This window comes from Podarcis liolepis (assembly GCF_965112155.1).
Source record: "Podarcis liolepis genome assembly, chromosome: 2".
NCBI classification, from domain to species: Eukaryota; Metazoa; Chordata; class Lepidosauria; order Squamata; family Lacertidae; genus Podarcis; species Podarcis liolepis.
The window spans coordinates 87523132-87550995 of record NC_139555.1 but is presented as its reverse complement, the minus strand read 5'-3'; the positions used below and the strand labels follow the sequence as shown (position 1 = coordinate 87550995).

Sequence of the window (27864 nt, the reverse complement as noted above, 5' to 3'; positions counted from 1 at the left end):
AAGGCATAGTTAATTTGAGTTGCTGTGCTTCCTCAGGTTTTACAAGGCAAGTCCAGAAAAGTATGCATGCTTTGTTCGAAAGTAAATGAGATAAGGACATATTGTTCTTTTAATGCACATGTATCCCAGGGAAATATGTGTAGGAATCAATCCACTGTTTCCTGTATATGGAAGTGCTCTATGCACGAATGTAAAATATGTTGGGAGGGCAGGAAGGGTGCAAAAAGGGGGGCTCCTCTCTTTCTAGTTTCTATACAGCCTTGTCATGGAAAACAATGGCCCTTCACTAAAATATACATGGTGCAATAAAACTCAAGGCATACCCTAGCACAGCTATAATCTCTTGAGGTCACTTGCTGTGGGTCTATGGAGCTTTCGGCGATCATATCTATTAGGAATTTGATTGAAGCAAATGGAGAGCGACCACAGAGGTTCATATATTTATAAACTGTTTGCATCTTGCATATTTTTGACTCTGTTCTGGGCATTTCTTTTAAACTCAATTCCATTTTATGTTTCTGCATGTTTTCAATTTGTTTCGAACTGTCACACCCATTGAAATAAAGTAAGCCTTTGTCTCCTGAAATGCCGAGTAATTTTACTTTTCAAAATATCTCCTTTTGGGGGGAGGGGGGAGGGGCGGTTGATTTGGTTTGTATTACTTTGCTCACACACTGGGTGGCAGTGCCCACCATCACTGCCACCGACACCATCGTACCTGACTCTGCCACATCAGCAATGTCCACCCCTTGCTCTTGTGCCATGAAGCCCAGGACGGAAAAAATTGCGAAGCCAGACACAAAACTGGTACCACTGTTCAGGCATCCCAGCAGCAAACAGTCCCTAAGTCACACATATGTCATGGAGGAAGTTAATTGGAGAAAAAAATTGAACCCATGGTTCCCTACACATCAATTAGCTAACATGTACTAAACCCCTTTGGTAGGAAACTTGCCTATAGCAGTTGTATTTGTATTTATTGTAGCTCCCCAAGGAAGTCATTGCACCTAAGCAGATTGCATAGGAGAAGAAGATTTGCGTCCCAGCATCTATCCAGACCTAAAGAAAACATGAAAAGGCCCATTAGAAGGCTGCATTTTGCACCAGCACCGGCCATTTATCTAAAGCTAATACAGACTAGGCAACCCCCACAATGTGACAATAGACGTCTCTTTAAAATAATCCGCTCATAAATGCTAGCCATTGAATGCACCTACACTGTTCAATACCATATCACAACATTTTGGCATAAAAGTGAATAAAAACGCAATCAGTTCTTTTAAACAAAAACAACAGAGCATTACATATATACAGTCCCAGTTTTGAGCATCACCCGTTGTAGATCCCAGCAGACTAATATACACACAAGATACATTTCAAGATCAGTTCAGTGGTTTAAGGATCCCAGGCTTTTTGGTGGATAGCACTATGCTCCCTCCCAATACCTCTTAGGGCTTTTCTTGCTGTGGCCAATTATGTCTTCCAGTGCACTCTGCTTAGGCCAGTGGTAGGGAACCTCACCAGACGGTTAAGGGAAAAACACTGCCCTCCAGCCCTCTCTCCCTAGAACTCTCTCAAGGCCATACCCTCCACCAGCACTATTTCAGATCCCCCTTAAGGGTTTTCCCTTTGTTGGAATATGTCTTTGAACTATGACAATGCCTCTTGGTTTCCTGGACGGAGGATAGCAAGGGCTGTGTGTAGAAATGAGTCCCACTGTACAAAGGTAAAAATTGCATTTGTTGCTTCACCCACTTTTGCAACTGTCCCCTCCCACCGCTGGCACGTGTCCCCTGCCCCGCAGCAGGCTGCCCAGGTGGGAATGTGACCCTTGTCCTGAAAGGGGTTCCCAGCCCTGGCTTAGGCTAACAGAGAAGAGTTTAACGAATCAGAACAGGAAAGAAGCAGCAACCTCTCACATAGCTGCTATAAATGGTGTTCCAGATGGATTGTACTCAGTGGCATTTTCATCCGGCTTGTATCATAAGTTGCTTTTCATTCACTGCTCGTATCACAATATTACCATAGTCTTATGTGCATCCCCCACCCCCACCCCACCCTACTTTAACAGTTTTGCATTTCCCCATTGCTATGGGGTAGAGCTTGTGGCTGACCAGATCATAAAATAAACTGTCACATAATTTGTAAGCAGTTGAAGATGGAGCAAAAAAAGAAAAGAAAGTGCTATACTCCTGCGCTTTACTAAGGGTGCTATCTTTCAAACATTTGCATAGAAGCAAGTTTCTACAAAGAACGTGAAAGGTATTCAGCATTTCCCATTTTATTTCACTGTCCTTAACTGCCTTCCCCCAAGGGCGTCCATATGACATGGACATTTGCAAATACTCACAAGTGCTCCTTACCGTTCTGTTCGCTGCTCCATAATTTTGCTGCCTTTAAGAGCTAAAGACTGAAGCAAAAATTATCTCCCTTACCTTGTCCACAGCCTAATATCAACAAAAAAGCTGAGATGCTATATTTGGACAGAGTCTACAAGCCTCAGAATCCTTCTGATATAAAAAGATATACACACATGGAAAATGCATTAACACATTAACAATAATAACCTTTTTGACAAGATACGGTGGAAAGGAATAACACCATGGAGGTAATCTTCAATTAAGTTTTGACTGCTTCAAGATTACAAGAAAATCTACTGCACAATCATCCCACTGCCCTCCTCACATTTTGTTTAGAGCATAGAAAGAAAAGTATCACCACTTCCAGTTTTTAGTAACCCACCTGTGGATCTGCTAGCCGAGAGATGTCAGGGTAAAGATAAAACTTGATGCCCGTTGAAGCTCCAGGTAAAGTGACACCACGGATTAACAGTACAAGAAGCATGATGAATGGGAATGTTGCTGTTATGTACACAACCTGGTATTAAAAATGATAAATGTTATCACTTTTTGATAATAAAAAGCTATAATTTTAATTGTATATGCCTGGTATTTGAGGTTACAAATGGGCTCATCTCTTATCTTCAATTCTTATCCTCCTGTTTGCTCTCAGCTTTCATTATTCAGTGGATCACAGCAGGTTCCCCTTAACTGCATGCACATATATCCATCATGACAGAGAAAGTACATTATTGGACTTTAATGCTGACTTTAATACTGGTCACATTTCTGTTTCCAGTTCCCCCAAGTCACCGCTATGTCAGGCATGATCGACATGGTGCTCTCCAACTACCATCATCTCTGACCATTGGCTGTGCTGGTTGGACCACTAGTGAGGCTGACAAGGCAACACACTTCATTCTCATTATATAGATGTCTACAGGTGGCATTCACCACAATAATGAAGAATGTGGTAGTAAAATAAATAAATCACATATACAGCAATGAAATTTGAGTACTGGAGGTGTTCCTTCCTTCCCTAGTATGTATGCTCAATAGAACTTATGTGTTTATAATATCATTAAACACTCTTCATCAGGAGATTCACTAAAGACTGGAACTGATGTGTGGCACCCCATGTAGATCACAACCACCCACCCAATAAAGAGCTGTTCCTTGCTTATGATCTGAAGCGCCATAGCTCAATGGTGAACATTTTTTTGCCACAGAAGGTCCCAGATTCAACCCCCAGCACTTCCAGGTAGGACTGGGAGGGACCCCTACTTCAAATACTGGAGAGCTGCTGCCAGTTAGTGTTGTAAATACAGAACTACTGTATCAAAGGCACCTAACTTTGTTCCTATTGTATCCAGCACAGAAAAAGGATGAACCTGGGCATGATCAACTGAGAATGTCTTGTAACACAAACTGAATAAACAGAAGGTGATGTATAAAATCAGTATGCACAAGAGATTACCCTAGCTGAATTGTACCCCTTGCTTACTTCTGAATGATTGTCCCAAAGTACATGTGTGCCTTCTGGAAATCTGCCTCAAACTTATGTTTATTTATTTATTTATTTGGTTCCTTTCTTCTGCTAATAGGGTCAGATGATGCCACCCAGTAATTACAGCTCTGCTACTTTAATATAGCTTTGTTTTTGTGAAATTGGTTTAGCAAGATAAAAGCTCCTGAGATGCATCTTCCTGCCTTTTAAGTGAACCTCAAGAGATTTAACAGGCAGATATCAAAGCCTGTTGCACCATAATAATTTCTGCAGCCAGTCTGATCTCTAAATGCAACACCCATCCATATCATGCCCTGCTTTTCTTTTGGCAAATTACATTTCTCTGTGTGTAATTTTTTCTTCCAAAAGTATTTTGTTTTGCTTTTAAATATAATCCTTGCCTTTGTTATTTCCCCTTCTTTTCTACATTAAACAAGTATTTGTAAGTAGTTTTTTTTTGCTGGGGTCAGGGGAAGCTCGGGCTTCCCCCGCCCCAGCCCTGCGCCTGGGGGGGAAATAATTCCCCCCCCCTAAAAAAAACCCATGTGCGTCCTATGGGCCGGTGCGTCCTATGGGGCAAAAAAATACGGTAATTGTAGGAGAACTATTTTCAGCCAGAACAAACACTGAGCTATGCAAATTGCTTTTGGGATTTTTTAAAAAATAAAAGAGGTTGGTTGGACATTCAAACTTAAGTACTTTTTTCTTTTTACATATGTTTAAAATGAAAGGAGACCTGACTGCTATCTAATTATTATCGTTGGGCAAGGAATTATCTTCCAGAAGTACACTGTGACAAATGTGGAAAATCAAAGAGGCCTGTTCATCAATTCAAAGAAAAATAAAAAAATCTAAGAATGTTCAACAGCTATGACCTTGGAGAAACAACTAAAAAACAGAAGCCAGATGTTATGAGAGTTTCTGAACTCACTCTGAGTTTTTTCCAAGTTTTCAGTGGGTCTAGCCAAAGAGTTCACAGAGGAAACAACGTAATAAATAAATGCATCCTCCATCCTTGGATAAACAAGGAATATGTTGAGGTGCAGTAATAAAACTGCTAGCATATTTGCAGGGCTCGGTATGGCTTCAGCCACGTTGTGAATCCTGCATTGCAGGGGCTGGACTAGATCATGGCCAGGCAAACTAAGGCCCGGGGGCCTAATCCAGCCCAATCGCTTTCTAAATCTGGCCAATGGACAGTCTGGGAATCAGTGTGTTTTTACATGAGTAGAATGTGTCCTTTTATTTAAAATGCATCTCTGGGTTATTCGTGGTGCCTGCCTGGTGTTTTTACATGAGTAGAATGTGTGCTTTTATTAAAATGTATATCTGGGTTATTTGTGGGGCATAGGAATTTGGTGATTTCCCCCCCCCCCCCAAAAAAAAATAGTCCGGCCCCCCACAAGGTCTGAGGGAGAGTAGGCCAGCCCCCTGCTGAAAAAGTTTGCTGACCCCTGGACTAGATGACCCTCAAGGTCCCTTCCAACTCTACAATTCTATGATTCTAGGAAAGGTTCAAAATAACATTGGTACCCTAGCCTTTGCTAAGAAGTCAATTCAATCATTTTAAGCCCAAAATGATGTGGAGAGGGTGTAAAACCACTGCATAAAACTAATTTCTGAACCTATTTAAACACTTTGGCTATAATCCTAATGTGTATGTGTGTAAAGAGGGTGGAATACAAAGGCAGATTATGCTCTGCTGGTATCGAACAGAAGTTAAGGCAGAGTAATGTTTTGAATTTATCTGGCCTTTTTAACACCTCATTTTCCCTCTATTGGAAACTATGGAGCAAAAAGTGGGGGAAAGATTGAGCAAGCTTGGAAGTTTGTTCAAGTTTCCCCCCAGTTTGAGATGCACTGTGGGACTGAGAGGAACTTGGATCCAAAGAGAACATTTTTTATTTTTGGGACTTGCCAATACCAGCGCTCCAAGAAACAAGGCAGTTATAATTGCAAAGGGAGAGGCTGAGAGCACTTACTTTCCCAGTGGACTTTACACCTTTCCAAATGCAAAAGAAACATATCACCCAGACAAGGAGGAGACATAGTGCCAGGTCCCACTTGACAACACCAGGCTCATCAATTCCTGAAGACAAGCTCAATACGTTGTGCCTTAAAGGATTAAAAAAAAAGGAAAGAAACAAGACAACAGTTATGATAAAACAAACTGAACAGCTGCTTCACAAGAACCAGTCTTTAAAAGCAGAATGATGCTACTTCCCATGTTGCCTAAACAGATTAACTGGACACATGGGAAAGGCCCGTTGTTCTATTTGTAGTCTTCCAAAGAGCTGGGAGTGATAATATCCCTCAGCTTGTTAAAACTATTCTGTTCACTCTGGAATACTTGGAACTGAATCCATTTGTCTACAGGCAATCCTTGCTTTGCACAGGGGTTACATTCTGGACTCCTGAGCATGTCGGCGGGGCCCACGTAAAGTATTCCATTCCGCCCCTTTAGTGACATTTTCTGGTCACTTCCCGGTTTGGTGCCATGTACACGTGCGCATGCTCTTTGAATCTGATGGGGCTACTCTAAAACTAATGAAAAGAACTGACTTTTTAAAATAAAAAAATCAACCCACAAACCCACCTTTACAACTTCTTAGTATTTCTACTCATAACTAGTAATTTCTGTTGTGCAGGAAAGGTATAAATACACAAACCTCTCCAACTTTGTTATATATTGCCTTAAATTGTAAACAAATCAATCATCATTACTTTAGATAAATTTAGTTAAGGGGGGGTAAGGGAACAGGATAGCAACCTGCTTCTATCACAGCACTATAATCACACAGACATCCATTTTAATAAGTAAACAAAACACAGAACTAGGGGAGTTGTGTAACTTCTGAAGCGTGTCCCCTTTCAGCTAAGATGAAGAACTGTTTAAAATAGAAATGGAGGATAATAAACTAGCTGTTCCCAAGGATCTCACTCATAAGAAGGAAAAGAGCAAAAACAGTTTGCTAGATTTATGGCTAGCATCAAGTGTACATGAGCCAAAAGCGGATTTTGCTTTGTTTTATTCAGCTCTTATTAGATTTGCATGTCTGAAGCATGTGATCAGCTTCCTGAGATTTCACATGAACCAAGCCTGCTGAGTCCTAAGCACTTATAAGCTTTTGGTTGGTAGCTGGGAACAATCAAAGTTCTTGTTTACTGGTAATTGCCCCCTGCTTCTTACTGTTTCATTATGTTTGCAACCATATACTATGAAATAAAATCTTCACAACTAAGAAATCAAAGCATGTGATGTAATCCCAAGAGGTAAGACTCTGGAAATAAAGCCAGATTTGCTTATCCCCTATGACTGCTGCTCAAACAAGCATGAGATTTACACAGACCATTAGCTCAAATAAGATATAATGATGGCCTCCAATGCACAATCAGCAGCACTGCTAAGAGGAAGATGTCACTTAGCATACAAAGGTGAACATTTCAATAAAGTCAACCATGCCTGAGAAGTTTAGTGTTCAGCAAGTACAACTGATAAAGATTTCAGGAAACATTCCACCTGATAAAGAGCACTAGGCTTCATAATTCAGGCACTGTAACAGCTCCTAAGGATTATTTAATTCACAGTAGGACTGTTGTCTTCTGAATGTACCAAATTTAAGTGAATTAACACATGATAAAGAGGTTTACATATTTACAAGGCAATATACATTATTCTGAGTTATGTAACTTATTAGCTAGCTCAGGGCAATGCAGTTGACCTCAATCTGTTAATACATATAACATATGGTAGTTATAAGATTACTGAACGTTTATCATTAATGTAAGATGCAAAAAAAAAAGCCCCAATAAAAAGTTATTTTTAAAAATTAATGTAAAATGCAAAGTTCTTTGTTAAGGCTTTTCTGTGTAATAAGTTAACAAATACCTCCCACATAGATGACATTACTTGTGCAATGATTAAGTTAAATATCTGTATAAAATGCATGGTGAATCAAGGCCATCATTCACAGAGTCAACTTGAAATTTTATTTGAATAGGGCTAAATCACATAATCATAATCAAAACAGGAATATCAGGTGTGTGCATTGTCTCTGTGACTCTATAACCTGACTTATTCTTTTATTATTCTTATACTCTGCCCTTCCTCCTTGCAGAATCCAGAACAGTAAACAGAGATGTTAAAACATGACCCAAATATCATAAGACGACAATAATTTAAATTCGTAACAATAAAAAATTCGTAATAATAATCCAAAACTCCTACAGAAGTAGGTAATACCCCATACTTCCCCTTACAATTTTAGTCAGTCACCATTTTACTCTATGTTCTATGTCTTTTGTAAAGTTCTCCAAAGAGCAAAAATTAAAATTGCTTACTCCCAAAACTCTGTCACAGGAGAAGTGAAGTTAGTGGTATTCAGTGACAACCAGAGGGTTTTGTTCTTCCTGAGAGTGTCTTCTATGCAGTTTTTTGTGTTCCACTCTTGGTCGCAGAAAGCCCAAGGCAGCTTACTCGTAAAAGAGTGGAATAGATAGTACAGTCCCCAAGCCAGGATGATGATGTAATACACATTCAAAAGCGACACGATCACTATGGAAGCATAACCTATTCCTGATTTTTTTAAAAAAAGAAAGAAAAAGCAGAAGAAAAGAACATATGAAATTACACACATAAGTAAGGTTTGTTGGTATTACAGGTGAACATGTAATATTCACTAGTTTAGGAATCTCTATGTCTAGGGTTACAAAGGCAGCAGTTCAACATCATATATCTGCTGCATTAAGCAGAGATGCATAATTTCAAGACTCAGATAAGGTATCAAGGCCCTCTTTCACCAGTTGCACCCATGTTTCCAGAGAATTCAGTAACGAGTAGTAGTTCTTCCTAAAACACAGTTGTGAGGTTGCAAAGGTATGCAAGCAATGGCTATCACATTTGGACTGCAAACATATAAACTATGGAAGGGTAACCTGTGGCTCTCTGAATGCTTTTGAACGTCATCTCTCATCAGTCCCATCATAAATTGGCCAATGCTTAGGGCTGTGTAGTCCAGCAAGATCTGGAGGGCCACAAGTTGCCCACCGCTGTTGTGCACACTTACCTGGAAATAAGTCTCATTGAATTCAATGTGCCTTTCTTCTCAGTAGACATACAAATGATTGCACTGTTAATATTTAGGAACACCCTTCTTAATATCAACAAAACCACTGAAACTACAACACTTGAGCAGAAGGAAACGGCCATGTAAATGAGGTACAATTCATTTCTTGTTAGGTTTGTAGTCTACATTTCCCCCAAATGGTACTCAAAGCAGCTAACAGTAATTAAAAATAATACAACAAAAGAACAATAAAATACAAAGAAAAGCAGATAAGGCATCAATAAAAACAACTAGCTAAAACCTCATTTTGTCTCAACAAAATTACAAGTTATGGGCCAAAGGGCTATCTAAATAAAAATGGAAACCTAAGGACATGATGCAGTACCTATGGCTCTGTGGCTTGTGTCCTGGTGGACTATACCTACTAGCAATAGTAGTAGTAGTTTCCCTCCCCGCCTCCCAAAGGAGCCAAGGGTGGCAAGCATACAAACAAGAAAACATCTAAAACGAATGCAGACTAGGAAGGAGTCCCAATTTAAAGCAGGTATTTGTTGGAAGAGAATAATTATTCCATGTGCACAAGGTAAAAATTGCCTTGTGTTTCTCCATGCTACATACCAATATGCTTTTGAAATAGAGAATTTCAAAAGCACTTTGTGATGAAGTATTGGAGGGGAGATGTTCTGCTCTTCAAAGAAAAAAATCCCACTGGGGAACAGCACACCCAAGGAAACAGTTTGAAGTAGTTCTTTCAATCCTGGCTTGTATTATGAAGCCACTATGAAAGCTTTAAACATATTTCTGAGTATCAGGAGCCAAAGCTAAATCACAGGAGATGGTTCTCTCAATCCAATCTGCTTATGAGTCTCCCTGAGGCAATGTCAAATGCAGACAGTGGGCAATGGAAGTGTTGGCCTAACTTAGGGTGACAATCATTACGTATGGAACAGAATTCAGTGAAATGCACTTTCTCTGCAATGCAGTTATAAACAGTATTATTCTACTTATACCTCTGACTACAATGTATAGCACAACTAGAGGAAGGTATACTCAAAATTAAGTCCCACTGTGTTCTGCCTGTGTACAGCAAGGCTTGTTCCCAGGAAAAGTGTGAATAGGACTCCAACTTTACAGTGCAATTTTATACATATCTACTCAGAAATAAATGCCATTGAATTCAGTGAGGCTTACTCTTACATAAAAATGTACAGGGTCACACAGTCATAAAACATTGGTTATAGCAACAGTAGTAACAATATTCTGGGAAGGAAAGACAACATGTTTGTGCAAAATAAAACAAGGTCAAAAGAAGGTCAGCAAACTGAATTTTGTAATATATGTACACATCTATCTCCCCCCCCCCCCAAAGGTATCATGCCTGCTATTTATAAAATAAATGTTTAACTTGCATATCAATGCTTGACAACAAAAAAATACTGCCCTGTTTGCTTTGCAAGCACAGGGTCACTAGCAAATAAGGTCATGTCCTTTGCTGCTCCAAATGGCATGCACACAGCTAATGAAGTGCAAATTGGCACAAACCTTTAGCTATAAATTCCAATCCAGGCCCCATACACTTGGCAAGAAGTCCTATTGATCTCAATGGATCTTCCTTCTAAGTAAGTACTTTGGGAGACACAGAACTGGTATAAACTGGCAATCATCTTACAAAACACCAAACTGCCCTGGAACAACTTAATGGCCTGTGAACACACCAGCTCCTTATTAAATATTGAGTTTTCTTGGATGATGGGAGCCATTCCACATTCTCCTGATGCAAATACCCATAGTAAAGCATTTCATAGTCATTAAAGATCAGAAATCTCAGAGAAGTTGTTCCAGAGAGTTTCATGTATTCTGAAGTCTATTATTTGAAATAATAGTAAATCCTAAACCTTCTATCAGGAACACATCAATTTCAATACTGCTCTTATATTTTTTAAATAGAAAAGTTGCATTAGCAGAGGCCAACCAAAATTTTGTTCTCACAAGGATTCACCCCTAACAAGCTAAAGTTATGTTTCAAACACAATACAAGGTCAGGGGAAAATTTGCTCCGCGTTCCAGTTCTAAACTTGGAGGTGGAAGGGAGGGCAGGAAACAGACCACCTCCAATAGCTCGGAGCTGGAGGGGAGGTGGGAGAAAAAGCTTTTTGTACTTCTGTGACAAAATTTTTAGCACTCCACTGCCCCCTTTTTCAGGGTCTATCTCCTCCTCCTCTTCCTCAGAAGGCAACACTGTGGATGTGGAGGAGATGTCAGAGGGAACTGCCCACAGAGGCAGTTTCAAGTCCTCACTGTTCTGGACACTCTGGCACAGCAGGTCATTCTCAAGCTGGGCCTTGCATCCTGCTGTGGAATTCCTGCCAGGTATGGCAAGCAGGTTTTGCCCTCAGTGCAAAAATGTCTCCAAGACCAGTACTGTTTAACTTTTCCCCAGAGAGGTGTGTGACAACCATTCAGCTGGATGGGAAAAAACTAAAAGGAAAGGATAGGAATTAAATAAAATCAGAGTCACCAGCAAAGTTAAGGATAAAACCTGTTTCCTGCCCTGCTGACCCCAGTCACACGGAGCCATGCCTCTGCATAGTCTCACCCTTTCCTTTGCATAGCTGCAAGGTGAAGGAAGAATGTCACAGAATTTTGGGAACTAACTTAGATGTGTGAATGTACATATATATATTTAACATGAATTAGGCAGATAACTAACCGGTGAAGATAGGGCAGATCTTTTCCCAGCATGTAATTCCTCCTTCGGAGGTATACTGTCCTAGTGCCACCTCCAGGAAAAACACAGGAAGACCTCCCCCAAACAGAAAAATGAAATAAGGTATGAGAAATGCACCTGTAGAGAAAACACAGAAGGAAGATTAGGAAGATTCTATGACTCAATGATTTATTTTCTTAATGGAGTAGCAGCTGATGGTGGTATTTAAGTATCACTATGAAATCTGGCCCATGCCCTTGTTAGCATGTTCTGAAATTGCCACTTAAGAGCAAAGATTAATAATCAGACTTTAAATATGTTACACAAATGCCCTGTTATTTTCAGATTAAGAAATGGGGAACAATGTGAAAGAAAATGTGCAACAGAATGGTTTCCTTTCATTGCATACTGGAAGATTAGGTAAAATCTCAAGGCAATTGTTTTCTTGTTTTACAATGTCTCAGAATTTAATGACCTGCTGTTTACAAAGTGTACTGCATGTAACAGCTGTAAGAGTTTTTTAAAAGCAAATTAAATGCAGTGAAATGCATACCGGAAATATGTGACTGGCTTTCGCTAATATGAATCAAATTTCCCCTTTGCAAAAAAAAAAAAAAAAAAAAAAGCTGAGAAGTAGCTATTAGTCCAATAGCACTTTCGGTTGTTTTTAAATCTTGATCTCATTCATCTTCAGAGCAGCCCTGCTTCCCCACATACCCATTCACATGAAAGGGAGCTGCTATCCACATCCCAAACCATTATGGAAGCGACAACAATACTCACCTCCGCCATTTTTGTAGCAGAGATACGGAAATCGCCAAACATTGCCTAATCCAATAAATCCTCCAGCCACAGACAACAGAAAGTCAATCTTGCTGGCCCACTTTTCACGCTGTGGTGGCTTCCCCTCTGCCTCATCCTCAGGGCGTGTCCCAGGGCTCTTGCCAGGGGAAGGTTTGAGAATGTCCTTGTGGAAATCTTTTAGACACTGCAGTTTCTCCTTTGTTGCCATGTTTTTGCTTTCTAAAAGGAAGGAAAATACAATATAGGTTTTATAATCCACGTTACTTGGAAGACAAATAGGTACCTGTGCTTACAAATCACCTTGGCAAACAAAAAGTTTCCTTCAAATTCACCCACTTTTTCAAGCCAGTATATGCAGAGGAAAGATGCAGCTGACAGTTATTCCTGTCTTGACCCCACAAATGAGTTTAAAATACACCTGTGCCTCTTTCGCATTGACACCTATTAAGGGTCTTTTCACAATAGAAGGTTAGCATTCCAGGTTCCTGAGCAGTCTAGAAAAACAATCCTTGGATCCTAATCAGTGTTAGTAAGATACTTTGTGTTAGAGAAGAGGCGGAAGCATCTTTGTTACTCAGAGTATTAAAAACAAAAGCAGCATTGCCATGTATTGCGACACCTTTTTAGGCCAGCAGGAAATAAAATGGATCCTTTTTTTGCACAGAAGAGATGTGAAAGTCCATCTGAGCCAGGCCTGTAAAAACAGGCGAACTGACACTGCTATGCTTTTGTTCCCTTTCCCTCTCAGAGCCACCTTTCAGACTGGGGCTCAAACACTTGTCAGGCTTCTTCCTAAAGCTCCTTTGGAAAGTGGCTGTGGATTAAGGCATAAGAGTGCAGAATAGGTAATGTGTGCATAAAAAAATTAAGAGGACAGGTAGAGTTTCTAGGGAGAGGGCAGAAGTGTGTGCCCTGGGGATGAATGGCGAAATAGTGAAGGTGTTAAGGAGGGAGGGAGGGAAGAAGTAAGGAAAGAAGCAAGGAGGAAAAGAGCAGTGTATTCTGCATTGGAGATGCCAAGCACACACCCAGCCCACTGGGCATTCTCTTGGACGTCCTTGCCATTCCTGGTGTGCAACCCCAGATTTTGAAGTACTCTTTACCTACAGTTGTGAAGAGATTATCAACAGGCTTTAACTCCTGTTTGGGCAACTAGCAGATCACACTCTGACTTTATGTTTACATCAGCTTAGTAAATGAGAGAGGACCACTGTAGAAAATCTGCCCTCTATTACATCACCACGTTACTTTTTCTTTGCACTGACCAGTGTCCATTCCAAGCCTGTAATTTCTCCCCAGAATCATCATCGGCTGAAATATTAAGGCTTTACGAAGAGTTATCATGGAGCTTCTATTAAAAGTGATCCCCCGCCCCTCGCTTTAAACATAGTGATTTATCCTAATGAGCGGAAGGATCTAAAGCAGCAGTTTCTTTCTTCTTCTATTTTTATATCTTGGTACTGATTAAACAGCAAAACCCCTGCATAAATAAACCTTTCTGTTCAGTTCAGTTTCGGCATACACCCCCGCCTCATTTCACTGCCATCTCAGCATCTCACTTGGATTTCAAAATAAATAGGACTGACTCACTCCTGATACGCAATAGAATCATGTTCTTTGCCATAGCAATGGCTTTTTAGTTAATGAAATAGCCAATGACAAGGCTTGCTTTATGAAAACTCCAGAGCAAAGTGAACCCTAGACGGTCACACTGGCTTATAAATATTGCTGTCAGCTGTTAAATTGCAAAAAGTATGCCATATATATATATATATATATATATCCATGTGCACATGCGTGCACACACACACACACACACACACACATATACTTGTGTTATATATGTTAGATTTTTAAAAATGGAAGATAAACACGCACAAGATTTCATCCAAAGCGCATGTTCAAAACAGGCCACATTTGATCAGATTCAAATGTGGAAGCTGTGGGAGGTATGCCATTTACACTGGAGCGCTAAAGTAAGCTTCCATACATTGCAGAGACCAGGCACGCATAGGCAGCCTAGGTTGTCCTCATTTCTGCATACTTGTGCTCTTATATATTAGAAGGGCAGTCAATCCAATCCAGTCTTTGTATCTGTGTCACATGGCTTATTTTTCCTCCAATTAGAGAGTTATTCTGTACCGGGTTGTGTGAATGGAAAGGCACATAATGGACTTTCCATCATTTTTTAAGCTTGCTTGATGATCCTACATTGGAATCAACACATGCAAATAATCCTACCAACATGCAGAAGATGACTGCTGGGTGTGGGCAATGATTTAAATCTAGAAAGTTTAAAATATAACACTGATAGAAAGAGATATAGCTAGTAAACACTTAAACCTAACATTCATGATAGAAGACATTAATACCTCGCGCTTAAACCATCTAAATAGATCATGCTGGACACAATAGGATTTATTTCCGAGTAAATGTGCATAGGACTGCACTGCAGATCTGTTTGTATTTTGCATGGTGCTTTATTAGTGAAAACACTTAAGTTTTTATTGGGCTTATGCAAAGCAGTTCATTTATTTAAGACTTCAACAATGTTTTTATTTGTTTGTGCAAGTGTCACCACAAAAACTTAGTTCATATTATCACAGTGAAAACCTGGAATTAATTTGCTGCTTTCTGATCTGTAAACAGATTTAGCTTGCATGGCAATGACCTGAAACTAGGGTTGACATTAGTTTGGCAGGAAATCTGCAACTGGAACATGATTCTGAGATTGATATGCATCAATGTAACCATGCAGATGAAAACCTTTTCATAAACCATGCAGATTAGCTAAACCATATCTGGAGGGAAACAATGGAACTTGCCTTACTGCCTCAGGTCTTGCTTACAACCAACAATAAGACACTCTCATAAAAAATTTTTGAATAAGGTTTGGAGGGGAAATATATTTGCTTTTCATGATGCTATTATCTGGAAAAAGTTTATTGGAGCCATTTTAATCTAATCTTTTCGAGTGTGCCTAAACAGACCATATGCAACACTGAATGCCAGGTAACAGATTGTCAATTAACACGTCTAGCCAACTTGTTTCAAAGGGTTGCTTTAGTATGGGAACTATGATGTTACAGAATAAGAGCTGGCAGGCTGACATATTAGACACTGAATCTTAACCAGTAATTAAGTATGTATAATTATAGCTACACTAGTAGATATGGAGAACAGCAAATTGGAACCTCTCATTTGCAATGGTCCTCTTCAAAGATTAGTTTCACTTTATTCAATACATTTGAATTTTTGAACAACTTTAAAGTAGAGATATTATAGAAAGTAATAGGTCATGGCTTTGTATAACTGAGACAACAAGTAGAAGAAATATATGTCCTACAATAGCTTTCATCTGAATCAGAGTTCAGTGTGTGGCATGAGACATCCCCTTCCTCCTGAGGTTGAGCTCTGTCACTATTCTGAAATTTCCGTCTACCCATATAAATTAGCATAGGTGAATCAGTGCCCTCTTTTATAGTGAGGAATTTCCTCTTTGGGGCAGGTATGTGAATGTCCACCTTAATCTTGCCTGCTGAACATCTTGCCTACCTCTGCCTACTCCAAAGCCCCAAATGTATTCGAGATCTATCATCCACCACCCTTTTCTAGGGCTGCCATACGTCTGGATTTTCCTGGACATTACCAGGATTTCAAAGGCAATTACAAAATTGCGTGGTTTTTTTGTGTTTCTGTAAAAAAAAGGGGTGGAATGGGGAGTTTTGTTTTTTTAAGTCAACAATTTTGGGGTGTGCTGGTTTTTACTTTTTGAAATATGGCAACCCTCCCCTATTTCAGTCTTTTGGAACATACAGTGGACTTTAAGGAAGAGGAAGGTTTAGTTGGGAGGACCACACTTAAGTTTGTGGAGGCCCTGCCTAGGTAAGAAATTTAAAAACCTTGCAATGACTTTGTCACATCAAAAATGAATGCCAGAACCTAAGCTTTAATAAAATCTATTCGCAGGGGGGAATCAATGTAAGAATCTGGGTTAAATTAGCAGGTCCCTGATTTTCAAAGTGCGCTTTTTCAGATTGACTGGATGTTCTTACTTCTTGAATTAACAGGGAACATTTGTTTGGACTGAAAAAATATGGTGAGACTGGCCAGAATAAGTTCACTTCAACAAGCATCAAGTGCTTTCGGGCATCACAACACAAATAGAGCAATGCTTGCAATTAACTCATGCTAGTTGTGTGACTTCTTGGTGTAACTAAACTAAAGTGTCTAAGTAGTCTTCAAACAGATTCCTGCTTTGAACTGACAAGATCTGAGGGCCGGTTTTTTTCATAAACTGTTTTGCAGATCATCCCCATAACAATCACACTGAGCAGTACCACAATTCTACATTATGACATAAACAAACTTCTTAAAATGCTACCCTTTATTGTGCTCATATCTCAGACTTAACCCTATGGCCCACCCATGGTCTCCTGACTATTGCCAATTACAGGAAATGCCAAGAGAAGATGAAAAGGAGGTGGTTCAAGGCACTGCACAGTTGAGGAAAATTCCAAGAAAACTGTGTGTGTTTAATGAAAGGCATTGTCCTGAACATTAATAGGATTTGTTTTTAATTTCCTGTGATTTTATTCCACTGCATTAAACTACAATGCCTTTTAAGAGATAATAATCAACAAGCTGATATGAAGCTGGAAGGCATTTTGCATGCTGGAAACCAGAGCTATTATTTCAATATCAGCTAATAGGAAACAAAGTAATTCAAAGACAGAAACTCTATGTTTAAATATAACTCAAATTCATGGAGAATAAAATGGGCAATTCTACTTCTAAAGAACATGCCAGCTTCTAGGAGACACATGTCTGCTTTCCTTTCAGAAAACAAGGGCTTGGCCAAAAACACTTAAGATGGCTGAACAATGAAGAGAGCCAAAGCCACCATTTATAGAAGCAAGTCTGAGTGCAGCCAAAGGCAAGTTCCTTCAAAAACAAAAACTGGGTGGAAGGGGGGGGGGATATCCAGGCCAAATCCTGTTGTTGTTTTACTGGTGAGTATCCAAGTCTGTTCATCAAATTCAGAGCAATTGTCCAGAACTTTCAATGACTTTACAAAGAGGGATTATTACATAATCAGTAAGATATGGCTTTGTTTCTCTTTGGCTCCCCAAACACATACTTATTCTTAGTAATAAGACGTCATCTCTGCTTCCAGGCTCTAAGCAAACCATTCAATAACTAGCAGTGTCCCACTAAACTATCAGTCATGAGCATTAAATGCTCTGGGAAAATCTGCTGACATTGCCTCTGTCAGTTCTGGTTTGCATTGCACCCACAGGCTCATGCTCTTCTTCCCACCTTTCCACCTCCAGCCTCTGGCACAGCTATGAGATCAGAAACGTTCACTTTTGTTTTCAATTAGCTGCAGTTTAGCATTCATCACAGCCAAACCCAAAACTTAATCTCAACTATAAGTGGGACCTTCAAAAAATGTTGAAGCATAGAGTGCTCCTTCTTCAGGATTCTAGCCACTGTATTCCATCTCATCTCACCCCCATTTTCAATTTATCCTTCCGTCAGTCAGCTTTCCACAGCCAATGAGCATGCTCAATCCACATCAGACAGGGGTTCCCACCCTGTGTGGGGCTCCCCACTCCTTAGATTATTTCCCCCTAAAGAATCAAATCTGTGTACAGTGGTACCTCTGGTTACATACTTAATTTGTTCCAGAGGTCCGTTCTTAACCTGAAACTGTTCTTAACCCAAGACACCACTTTAGCTAATAGGGCCTCCCACTGCTGCCACGCCACCGTCACACGATTCCTGTTCTCATCCTGAAGCAAAGTTCTTAACCCGAGGTACTATTTCTGGGTTAGCGGAGTCTGTAACCTGAAGCGTATGTAACCCGAAGCGTATGTAACCCGAGGTACCACTGTATTTCTGCAAACCATGAGGTTCCCCCAAGCCTGCTGATTATTTCCTTTTGTAAGTGGATAGAACCATTTTGGCTACATAAGCAATGGCATCCACTCCTACCAAGACTGGAATTGGTATTTGGTTGAGTGAAACAACACAGCTTCATAAACCATGGTTTGGTTGGCTTGTCTCGTTAAAGCATAGCTAAGCCTAGCCGGTTTATCTACTTTCAGGCATAACGCTGAAATGTGGCCAACTAAAAAATGGAACTGAGGATAGTTGAAAATGGAAGCTCAAGCTTCCTTGCAGCTGCACCAGGGAGAGAGGCACGCATGACCCCAAGGCACATTCACATAATTTGGTAATCCAAAACCTCAGTGATCAAAACACACACTAGAACCAAGATGGGTGGTCTCTAGGTCTGCCAGCAATTTCTTTTGCCTCCTAGTAATTTTGGGAGCCAGAGATTTTAAACAAAACATTAACTACTAAGCACACACATTACTAGAGGACTCACTCCTTTCCACTGTATAATGAACAGCAAAAACTTCTGGGCTTTGCTATTTTGAAAGAACATGCTTCAGTTTTACTTATCTCGTTTATCTTAATGCACCTTCCAAGCAGATTGCCACATGCCATTTATACTGCCTTCTGCTTATCTGTTTTATTTTTCATTATGTGCTGCTCTGCAATGAACTGAGGATGTTTCAAAGTACAAGCAAAGCGTACTATGAACTGCAAAGTCCTAGAGTGAAAGTTGCTTATATCACAATGTCTCATGTCTTTGTATGTGTAGAAGCAGTGGAAAGGATTAAAAAATATTCAATTGTGAGGAAATGTAAAGAACTTACATCTTAATGAGCAAAATGGCAATGCACACTGCACCAGTATTTGAAATTATCTAGGCATGGGTAAGACCCCTTGCCCTTTTCATCTGTATAATTAACACACTATGCTTTTGTACATATAAGCAGGGGAAGTAATGAGATCAGTGTGATCATCTCACGGAGGTGTGATGGTTTAGTTAAGCCAGTACAAGCACAAGAAACAACTCTTTTTATTTAGCTAGGTTCTCATCATTTCAGCTTGATGTTCTATGAAGGCTTATACTATAAGATCAGGCACCATAATCTGACTGGCTAATAATGCTGGAACAGAACAGTGCTCATAAATGAGTAAGAGGCAGAAACGAGCAAGTAGCACTTTCCTGTAGCAGATAGCACAGTCATCCTATCTTGCCTAAAGTAGCACTTTCCTGTAGCACAGGGGTCAGCAAACTTTTTCAGTAGGGGGCCGGTCCACTGTCCCTCAGACCTTGTGAGGGTACGGACTATACTGGGGGGGGGGGGGGAGAATGAATGAATTCCTATGCCCCACAAATAACCCAGAAATGCATCTTAAATAAAAGGACACATTCTACTCATGTAAAAACTCGCTGATTCCCGGACTGTCTGCGGGCCGGATTTAGAAGGCGATTGGGCCGGATCCAGCCCCTGGGCCTTAGTTTGCCTACCCATGCTGTAGCAGATAGCACAGAGTCATCCTATCTTGCCAAACATGTTTAGGCTGTAATTTAGCCAAAAAGTGCAAAGCTTGCAGTGTTAAACTGAGGCTCTTTAGTATCAAAGCTGCCCACCTGTCACCTCCAGATTGACCCTACCATGCTATGCGTCAATTCATCTTGTCATTATTGTCTGCATGTAGTATTACCTGGGATTCCCTAAAGACACATTGTGTCTCAGTTTAATAACCATGGTTTAAGATCCTGGCTTGTTCCAAGGGTGATAACCATAGTTTCCCAGTTAATATGAGAAACTGTGGGCTAATTGGAGACCTGCAGCTTGCATAAAAGGAGGTGTTATGGGGCTACCTAAGCAGGCAAAAAGCTGGTTCATATCTTGGCCAAGTCATGATCACCCAAACAAACCCAATGTCACATAAAAACTGGGCTCTTCACAGATGCAGTACACATTTTTAAACCATCATGAGATCCCAAGAATTGTTCCTGAGAAAGTGTGGGTATATTAAGTGGAGACAAAATTCACCACATAAATTTGTTTGAAGACATGTTTTCCATACCATGAAAGGAATGGATCTTTGAAGTAGGTGTGCTTGGAATACACTCACTATCAGACACTGTCCCAGAAACAGGACATCTAGGCTTCCCTTTCATTGCTCTCCAGAGTCAAAACAACACCACACTCTTTAGGCATCAGGACTGCTTCCATAAACTAACAGAGCAGGAAAGAAATGGTGGCAGGCATCAACAGAATACAGATGAAGGACTGAAAGCTGTTATATCCTGCTGCAAGTATTGTTAATTCAGTAAGGAGAAGTGGCCTGGTTAAAGGTTGTTTTTGTTCATAACAAACCAACTTCTGATCTCAATTAACACCCCTGGGGGTGAGCTAGCTAAAAGGCTAATGATTGACAATAATCCAGAAAGGAGCACAAGCTTCCTGCTGCTTTCTCTTGATAAACTGCTGCTTTGATCATTACATCATCACTCCAGATGCAAGAGTGCAAAATGTTACTGTTTGGTGCTGGACAAAATTTCAGAGGTGACTAACTGCACCTGAAAAACTTACAGTATTAGGTGCAATTCAAATGACAAGTGCCTCTTATTTAAAATTCTGGGATACACAGAAAGCAGGCGCTCACAAATGCTATTCACATACATTTAATATTGCCTGGAGTACATCTGAATGTCTTCTGTTTATATTTCATTTCAGCTCGTTATGTGCCACCATCAACTATCTGCATCAGTGATTTGTTCTTCAGGCCACTTTCCCATCCACAACCAGAGCACACTTTGCCTGACAATGATGTCACAGCATGCAACGTCAGAATCATTCCATTGCCCTGACAATCACAGACGGAAATGTATTTTGTGTGGCACAATGGGAAGAGATGCAGAAACAATGTGGGCAGGCACTGTTAACATCTTCATGTTGGCCCCTATTAAGAGCAACCAACCCAGGTTACACAGTACAGTTACACAGCAAATCTAGTGTATTATTAGAGATTTCATTGCATCACTAACAATGTGATCTGCTCTAAAACTGGAAACAGGGCCACAGCTCAGTGGTTGGTTGGCATCCATCGGGAAATAATGAAGGAGTGAGTCTTCAGGGATGAAGTCAAAGCATTAGAGAGTTACAGCACCTGCTGTGGCTGCAGAGGCCAATAGGGGAGAAGCATATTCTGTTGCAGCTGGGACAGATGAAGGCATCCAATTGTGCTGATGAAGGTATACCAGTGGTAAAGCACATAAAAATGATTATGGATTCTGCCCCTGGGATTTCTAGGTGTGTGTGTTAAATATCTCAAGTGGCATGGCTAAGGACGAAAAGCCATCTGAGATTATGGATGGTTGCTACCAGTCAGGAAGCGACGCTTTGAGGACTAGCCGCTTCACACATTCATGACAACTAGGATACGTTACTTCAGTTGCCACTCAGTCACCAAGGCAAATGTCATGGTTTGTGGGTACAGACAAATGGAAGTAAAGATCAGAGCTACTGGGATGATAAAAAGAACCAATAACAGCTAATGGATATATCTTGAAGGTGTCTGATAACATCTTTCTTTATGAAGTCTGCTACAATTTGCTTCATTTAGAGTTGGGCTTCCATTTACGGGAAAAGAGAAAAGAAACAACTGAACAGAAACTAGATTTTATCATATTTGAAAGAGGAAATGAAGTTCTATGGTCAGTCACCAGAATGCTGGGAACAAAAGGTGAAACAGAAAGGGATCAGGATGTTTCTACAGAGAAAATGCTCTAAGCTACATAAACCTGCTAGTGAGGAAACTCACACTGAACTACTTGTTCTTTTCTGAGTGGCAAAACAGCAGAAACACCCCCCCACCCCTCAAAAAAGCTCTCATCATCTGTTGTTTCCTTACTTTCCTAGCCACACACATGCACACTGATGGTGAAACAGCAGCAAAGAAGACAGAAGCCTACTGTTTATGCACTTATGTGGGTACAGAACAGACTGACTCACTGCCTAGAGTCAACGTTGATTCCTCACTCTCCATAGCTCACCCACTCACTGGATTCTCCACTGCACCTTTAGCAAGATGGTACATTAAAATGGCTACTCCTGCCCTGATTTTAGACAAGTAGCATTCATAGGGTGCCCTTTGACATGCTAAGTGAGCCCCTGCTACTGCTTCAAGACACTTTCTCCTCTTATTTCCAGTCTCATCAACCCCCCTCCTTTCTTATGCGGCAACAGCATCATGACTAATTTAATTACTCCAGAGACTACTTAAGTAGCTACTTAATGGGTATGTGAGAATGTGGCTGAGAGACTGGCTGGTTGCACATGACAAGTTAAACCAAGCCTTGACTTACCCAGACCAAAGGAGTACACATTCCTGGAGAAGGGTTTGCAGCTGCTTTGCTCCTTCCTAATTCTTTTGCACCATGCCAAGCAGGCTTAGTTTATCATGCCATCCAAACCAGGACTCGTGGTTAATCTCCTATCCTCACTAACCAAGAGCTATAACAAAATACAAGCCTTGATTACAACTTGTGGGTAAGTGGAACCTAACCACAAGTCCCAGTTTGGATGGCACACTAACTCAAACCTTGGCTTTGCTCAGCATGGCAGGAAGAATTTGGAGGAGAAAAGTGGCTGTGAGCTCTTCTCCAGCAGCCCACACAGTTGCATGGTCTCACTAAACCAAGTTTTGGCTTAGCATTTCATGTGCACCAGGCCAATGTCTGCATTGCACACTAGAAATGGTTCTGGCATGACCTTAAACCGTATCCAAATAAATCCTAGAAAAAGCACTTCTGGGATCACCAACACAGCATCAATAAGATAACACTTGGCTAAAGCCATGGTGCCCAACAACAATTTATGACTGTGGCACAGATATGCTCAAAGTGGTGAGGGAGTAGTCATCTGTTACATATGACCACTGCCCCAACTGAGCACCTGCCGCTACTTCCTGAGGCACACACTCCACTACAACTTCCCCTCCCTAGTCAGAAAGTGTGCCAACTGGCATCTCTCAATCCTTTTTATATGGGAAGAAGCCAGGGAAATCCTTTGGGACCAAGGGATGGCAAGACTATAAACTCTCCACAAGCCTGGGAAAAGGGAGTAGGAAGGATGGATAGCTGAATGGAAACACTGGATTAGTAAGGAAGCTGGTTGTAGAGGAGCCTAGGACCTGTGTATGTGTTGTTTATCTGAAATCCTATGCATATGTACCTAGGAGCAAGTCCCAATTAGAAGTCATGCATAGGGGTGCCCTTTATGTCTATAAGCATTTAAGATTAGGAAACATTTATTCTTATAGTTAAAATGATTCTGTAATAGGAATATATTTCACTATACTTATGGGTCTACCAATTATTTCCAAATTTCAAATCTTCTGCATATAACCTTGGGGTCATATAAGTCACTAGCCATCTGTATAATTCTTAACAGTTTTCCTGAAGAATGTGTGATAGAAGATCCAATTTTAAATCAGAAAATTATTTTCAGCACAATATATATTACCAACAAAAACTTTGGCAATCAGATGCAAGAAAATGCTACGCTGTTGCTTTTTGCAAATCCTTCTGTTGACTAATCAGATCAGGATTAAAATAAGCATTTCATTTCTCTAAGAAACCGAAACATGCAGCCCACTTCTATATATCATGCTTTGCAAAGCAGAATTTGCAAACAGAGAACTTAACCTACACTTTCACCTATAGACAACAACAGCAACAAAGCCACTGATTTTAATTTTGACTTCAGTTAGGAGTTTCACTTGAGTGAATGTGGAATCAGTTCCTGAATCAAGAAAAAGAACTGTCCGGCTCTGTCATGGTACATGGAGCCTACTTGCCCTGAACATTCTTACCAAGAAGTGGTAATAACCTATACTGAAAATTACTGTGAAATAAAGCAAGAAAGAAATTGTTTATCTCTTCTATTAGTTGCCACTGATTTCAGACAATGCTTTTAATACCATTATTTATATTTAGTTTGTGTTAATCTCACACACACTTTTTGCACTTCAGAAGCATGCAGAACCACAACATTAATTTGAAGAGGGTACAAAGCAACCAGTCTGAACAAAATTAATGGATATCCATGGTTATGGTCACTCAACCTTTAGTATGCAATTTGCATTTTGAATTTTTATTCTTTTACCTTGTGGCAGAAAAATGAAACTATGACCAAATGGAAAATGTTTGCAATTTCATACTACTACTAATAATAATAATAATGCTATGGAGATGTGAATGAAGTTTGCTATGGCAACATCTTTACAAAAGCAAAACAACAGAAAATGAGACTTTAAAAAATAAAATTAAATGCATATTTTTCCAGTTTGCTTGCAGAACAGGGAAATAAGACAAAGCATGAGTGATTGGGGGATGACAGCAGTTTTCAATAAACATGGATTTTGTGCTGCTTTTTAAGGAAGTCAAACGTGCTTTCAATCAAAATTCAGAATAAAGCATTCCTCATTTTGATAGTATCCTTATCTGACTCCAATGAGGTGAACCCAGATTTTAAACAAAAGGGAGAGATTCAATGCAGTGAGTGTCAGCTTGCACAACAAAGCTTTCCCTTCCTCTCTCCTCTCCCCTGCAGCCTCCCCCCACAAATGGCCCCAGTATCTGCTCTGGTGTGTTGGGGGAATCTTCTGGAGCAGATTTTGGGGGTGGGGGGGCTGCAGGGTGGAAAAGAGAAAAGAAAGTGTTAGTCCTGTTGCACAAGCAAATTTCCATTATGTATGTTGCCCAATAAATCTAATCTGAAATGCTGTAACAGTAACTTATTCTGGGTGAATTATTCTCCCCTCGAGTAGAGGAATTACCGTATTTTTTGCACCATAACACTCACTTTTTTCCTCCTAAAAAGTAAGGGGAAATGTCTGTGCGTGTTATGGAGGGAATGCCTACGGGTGGCATGCCTACGGATTTTCCTCCTCTAGAAACTACGTGCGTGTTATGGTCGGGTGCGTGTTATAGAGCGAAAAATATGGTATATGTGTGCCTTCTGTAACAGGTAAGTAACATTTTTCTGCTTTAAGCATTTGTCGGTTTTATTATCTTCCTATGTTCCCCTACATATGTTCATTATGACAGACAATTTCTCAGAAAAGACAGAATAAAGAGCAATTATTCAAAATTAAAGGAAGAAAACTATGTCATCTACCGGAATATTTGTAAAATATTGTGAGCAATCCAGGGCGACATTCCTATCAATGGGGCCACATACTCTGGAGTGCACCTCATTCTTTGCAAGCTGAATAGTTATAAATGTCCACACCCCTTAGACTGGCAATAAAATTATGAGAGCTGCAAAGTCCGGATGTAATGATGGGATGTGGCAGAAGCATAGTGGGTGACTGGAAATGGTGCAACTTTTCTGTAGATCATCTGAGGGCTGGCACTGCCAACATAGCACATTTGGGGGGGGGGACAAAAAATGTTGTAAATGTTTGCATATAACATTCCTAGAACTCTCAGTGACATATGGATAAACACAAACGAGGCATCAAGCTCCATGTACAAACATGCCTCCCCCCCATTTCACAAGCATCCCACCTTAGCTGCACTCACCCGTTGGAACTTCTGTCCCCTCCTCAATGCGGATGGGCAGTGCTGGTTCCTCCATAGGGTGAGGCACTGATAGAAAGTAATGAATGATGGTAGTATTTGACGCAAAATGATTACAGTAAGATGGTTCCTTCTTAGCATTACAGTTACAAATGAGACTGGCGATAGCTATGAGCAATCCACTTTCCATACTAAGAAATGACCTGCTTCAAAAAACAATCCTAGATCATGACAAAGACCATCTCTGAGAATGCATTTCTGTCTGAAAAGGCTCAGATCATTCCACCATCTCTGAAATACTTGAGCACAACTGCCTTAAGAAGTATTTATACTTAAGGGCTATACACTGCTCCCTCAAAATTAACACTGCTGCAGAGGATTTAATTTTGTTAAATGTCAAGTTTAAAAAAGGAAAAAGTATCTTAACTAAGAAGAGGATACCGTTCCAAAATTACTGTACATTTTAACAAATCTAGTATTTGACAATGTGCCTGTTTTAACTCTCATGAGAGCATTTAACTCCCATTTAAAAATTCATGCTGCAGCAGTCCAAAAAGCCAAAGCACTAAGCCAGAAACACTATAGAGATTATGAGCAAAAATAAACGTATAGAAAGATGTATATGAAGAAGAGTCTTCACAGGTTATCTGGATATGCAGAAAAGGAAGCATCAAGACTTCCAGTTTCACTTTACTGATACATGTCTAAGCAGGTAATAAAGGGGCACACTGTTATATATTATATGCACACCCAGGTTTGTACACATATGATACATATGTGTACAAATCAAGACCCATGGCACTTTTTGCAGTCTGTGTATTTATCTCCTTTTTTGTTGTTATATCCCATTCCTTTTCTACATGTAGATGTGTGAAAGATATTCACAGAGTGAGAAGGAAAAGGGCAAGGGGAAAAAGGAGAAAAATGCCCTGCTCAAGCAGAGGGCTGTAGAGGAACTGGGCTTGGAGAATGGACACCTGTTTTTCCTTTCTCTTGTCCTCTGAAGCACAACATGGCATTCCTCCTTGCTTTTTAAAGAACTTGAAGGAGGGGAAAGTTTGGAGCTAATGCCTCCTCTGCCCCCAGCTTTACACAGTGAGGAAGCATTACATTTTGCAGGTTAAATGGCCTTTGCAGAGAGCAAATTGAGCCCAAGGAATGTACTAATCAGAACAGAGTATTCTCCAAAGCCAATTCCTTTTCCCAATCCAGCAATGGGCACAGAAAAGACACACCAGACTGGCCTTTAGCCTACCTCCCAACTCCAGGGGCCAAGAACTCATGTGTGGGTGCTGCTCTATGTTGTTAACATTTCAAGGTAGCTGGAGGGCAATGAGCATGTGAAACCACTGTCTTCAGCCTGTTTTTGAGGGTTACTGGGAAGGCATGTGTGTAGTAGGCCATTTAAAAACACAAGACCCACAATTTCCCTGCATACCTCAGTGGTATGTAGGCATCCAGTCTGACCCTTTCCCTTCACTAGTTCTGCTGTCCAGCACATGCACATGCAGCTAACCCTCATTTGAAAATAGGAACGGTGATGGTTTAATTGTTTAGAAACTCTGTCTCTCTATCATGCTAACCATCCAGAGAGGCCCTGCACCTTACTGAGCTGGCCAATTATGACATCCAATGAGGCCAAGGGGACTGAGTTTCTATGTTATGCTCATTTGATGGGTTTGCCTGTCTAGGCTGGGAGTTTCCTCCAAGAAGCTAGTAGATCCCAGTTCTCCCATTCCTACAAGTAAACTTTAATTTTCTCTGGACAGCACCATTTTACCCCTAACCACTCACCAAAGTCCCTGCACTCAGCTACCATTAATATTACTGCTATCAGGCTTAACAGGCGCAGAAGATGCTGGATCGTGAGGTGGCAATAATGACAGTGAGCACTTTAAACACTGCTCCCATGGAGAAACATCTTATTAAATGGCATCTGTTGGGACCTTTGCATGTTGTATTGCAGAGGATGAAATGTGCAA

At 40.4% G+C, this 27864-nt stretch overlaps 1 protein-coding gene across 14 annotated transcripts in view; it reads right to left on the bottom strand.

The window, feature by feature from the left end:
* Nucleotides 1-27864, bottom strand: part of SLC6A6 (solute carrier family 6 member 6) — a 60629-nt gene that overhangs the window by 20061 nt on the left and 12704 nt on the right. For 8 of the 14 annotated variants that reach the window (XM_083492054.1, XM_083492057.1, XM_083492055.1 and 5 more), the window contains 7 exons: nucleotides 12403-12642; nucleotides 11623-11757; nucleotides 8188-8422; nucleotides 5829-5961; nucleotides 2743-2877; nucleotides 956-1059; nucleotides 719-843 (listed from right to left, as the gene is read on the bottom strand). In XM_083492054.1, the coding sequence (XP_083348180.1) occupies nucleotides 719-843; nucleotides 956-1059; nucleotides 2743-2877; nucleotides 5829-5961; nucleotides 8188-8422; nucleotides 11623-11757; nucleotides 12403-12631 (1096 nt within the window). In that variant the 5' untranslated portion in view covers nucleotides 12632-12642. Of the gene's footprint in view, nucleotides 1-718; nucleotides 844-955; nucleotides 1060-2742; nucleotides 2878-5828; nucleotides 5962-8187; nucleotides 8423-11622; nucleotides 11758-12402; nucleotides 12643-25885; nucleotides 25952-27864 lie in introns of all 14 variants that reach the window. The other 6 variants (XM_083492053.1, XM_083492044.1, XM_083492050.1 and 3 more) reach the window with 1 other exon arrangement.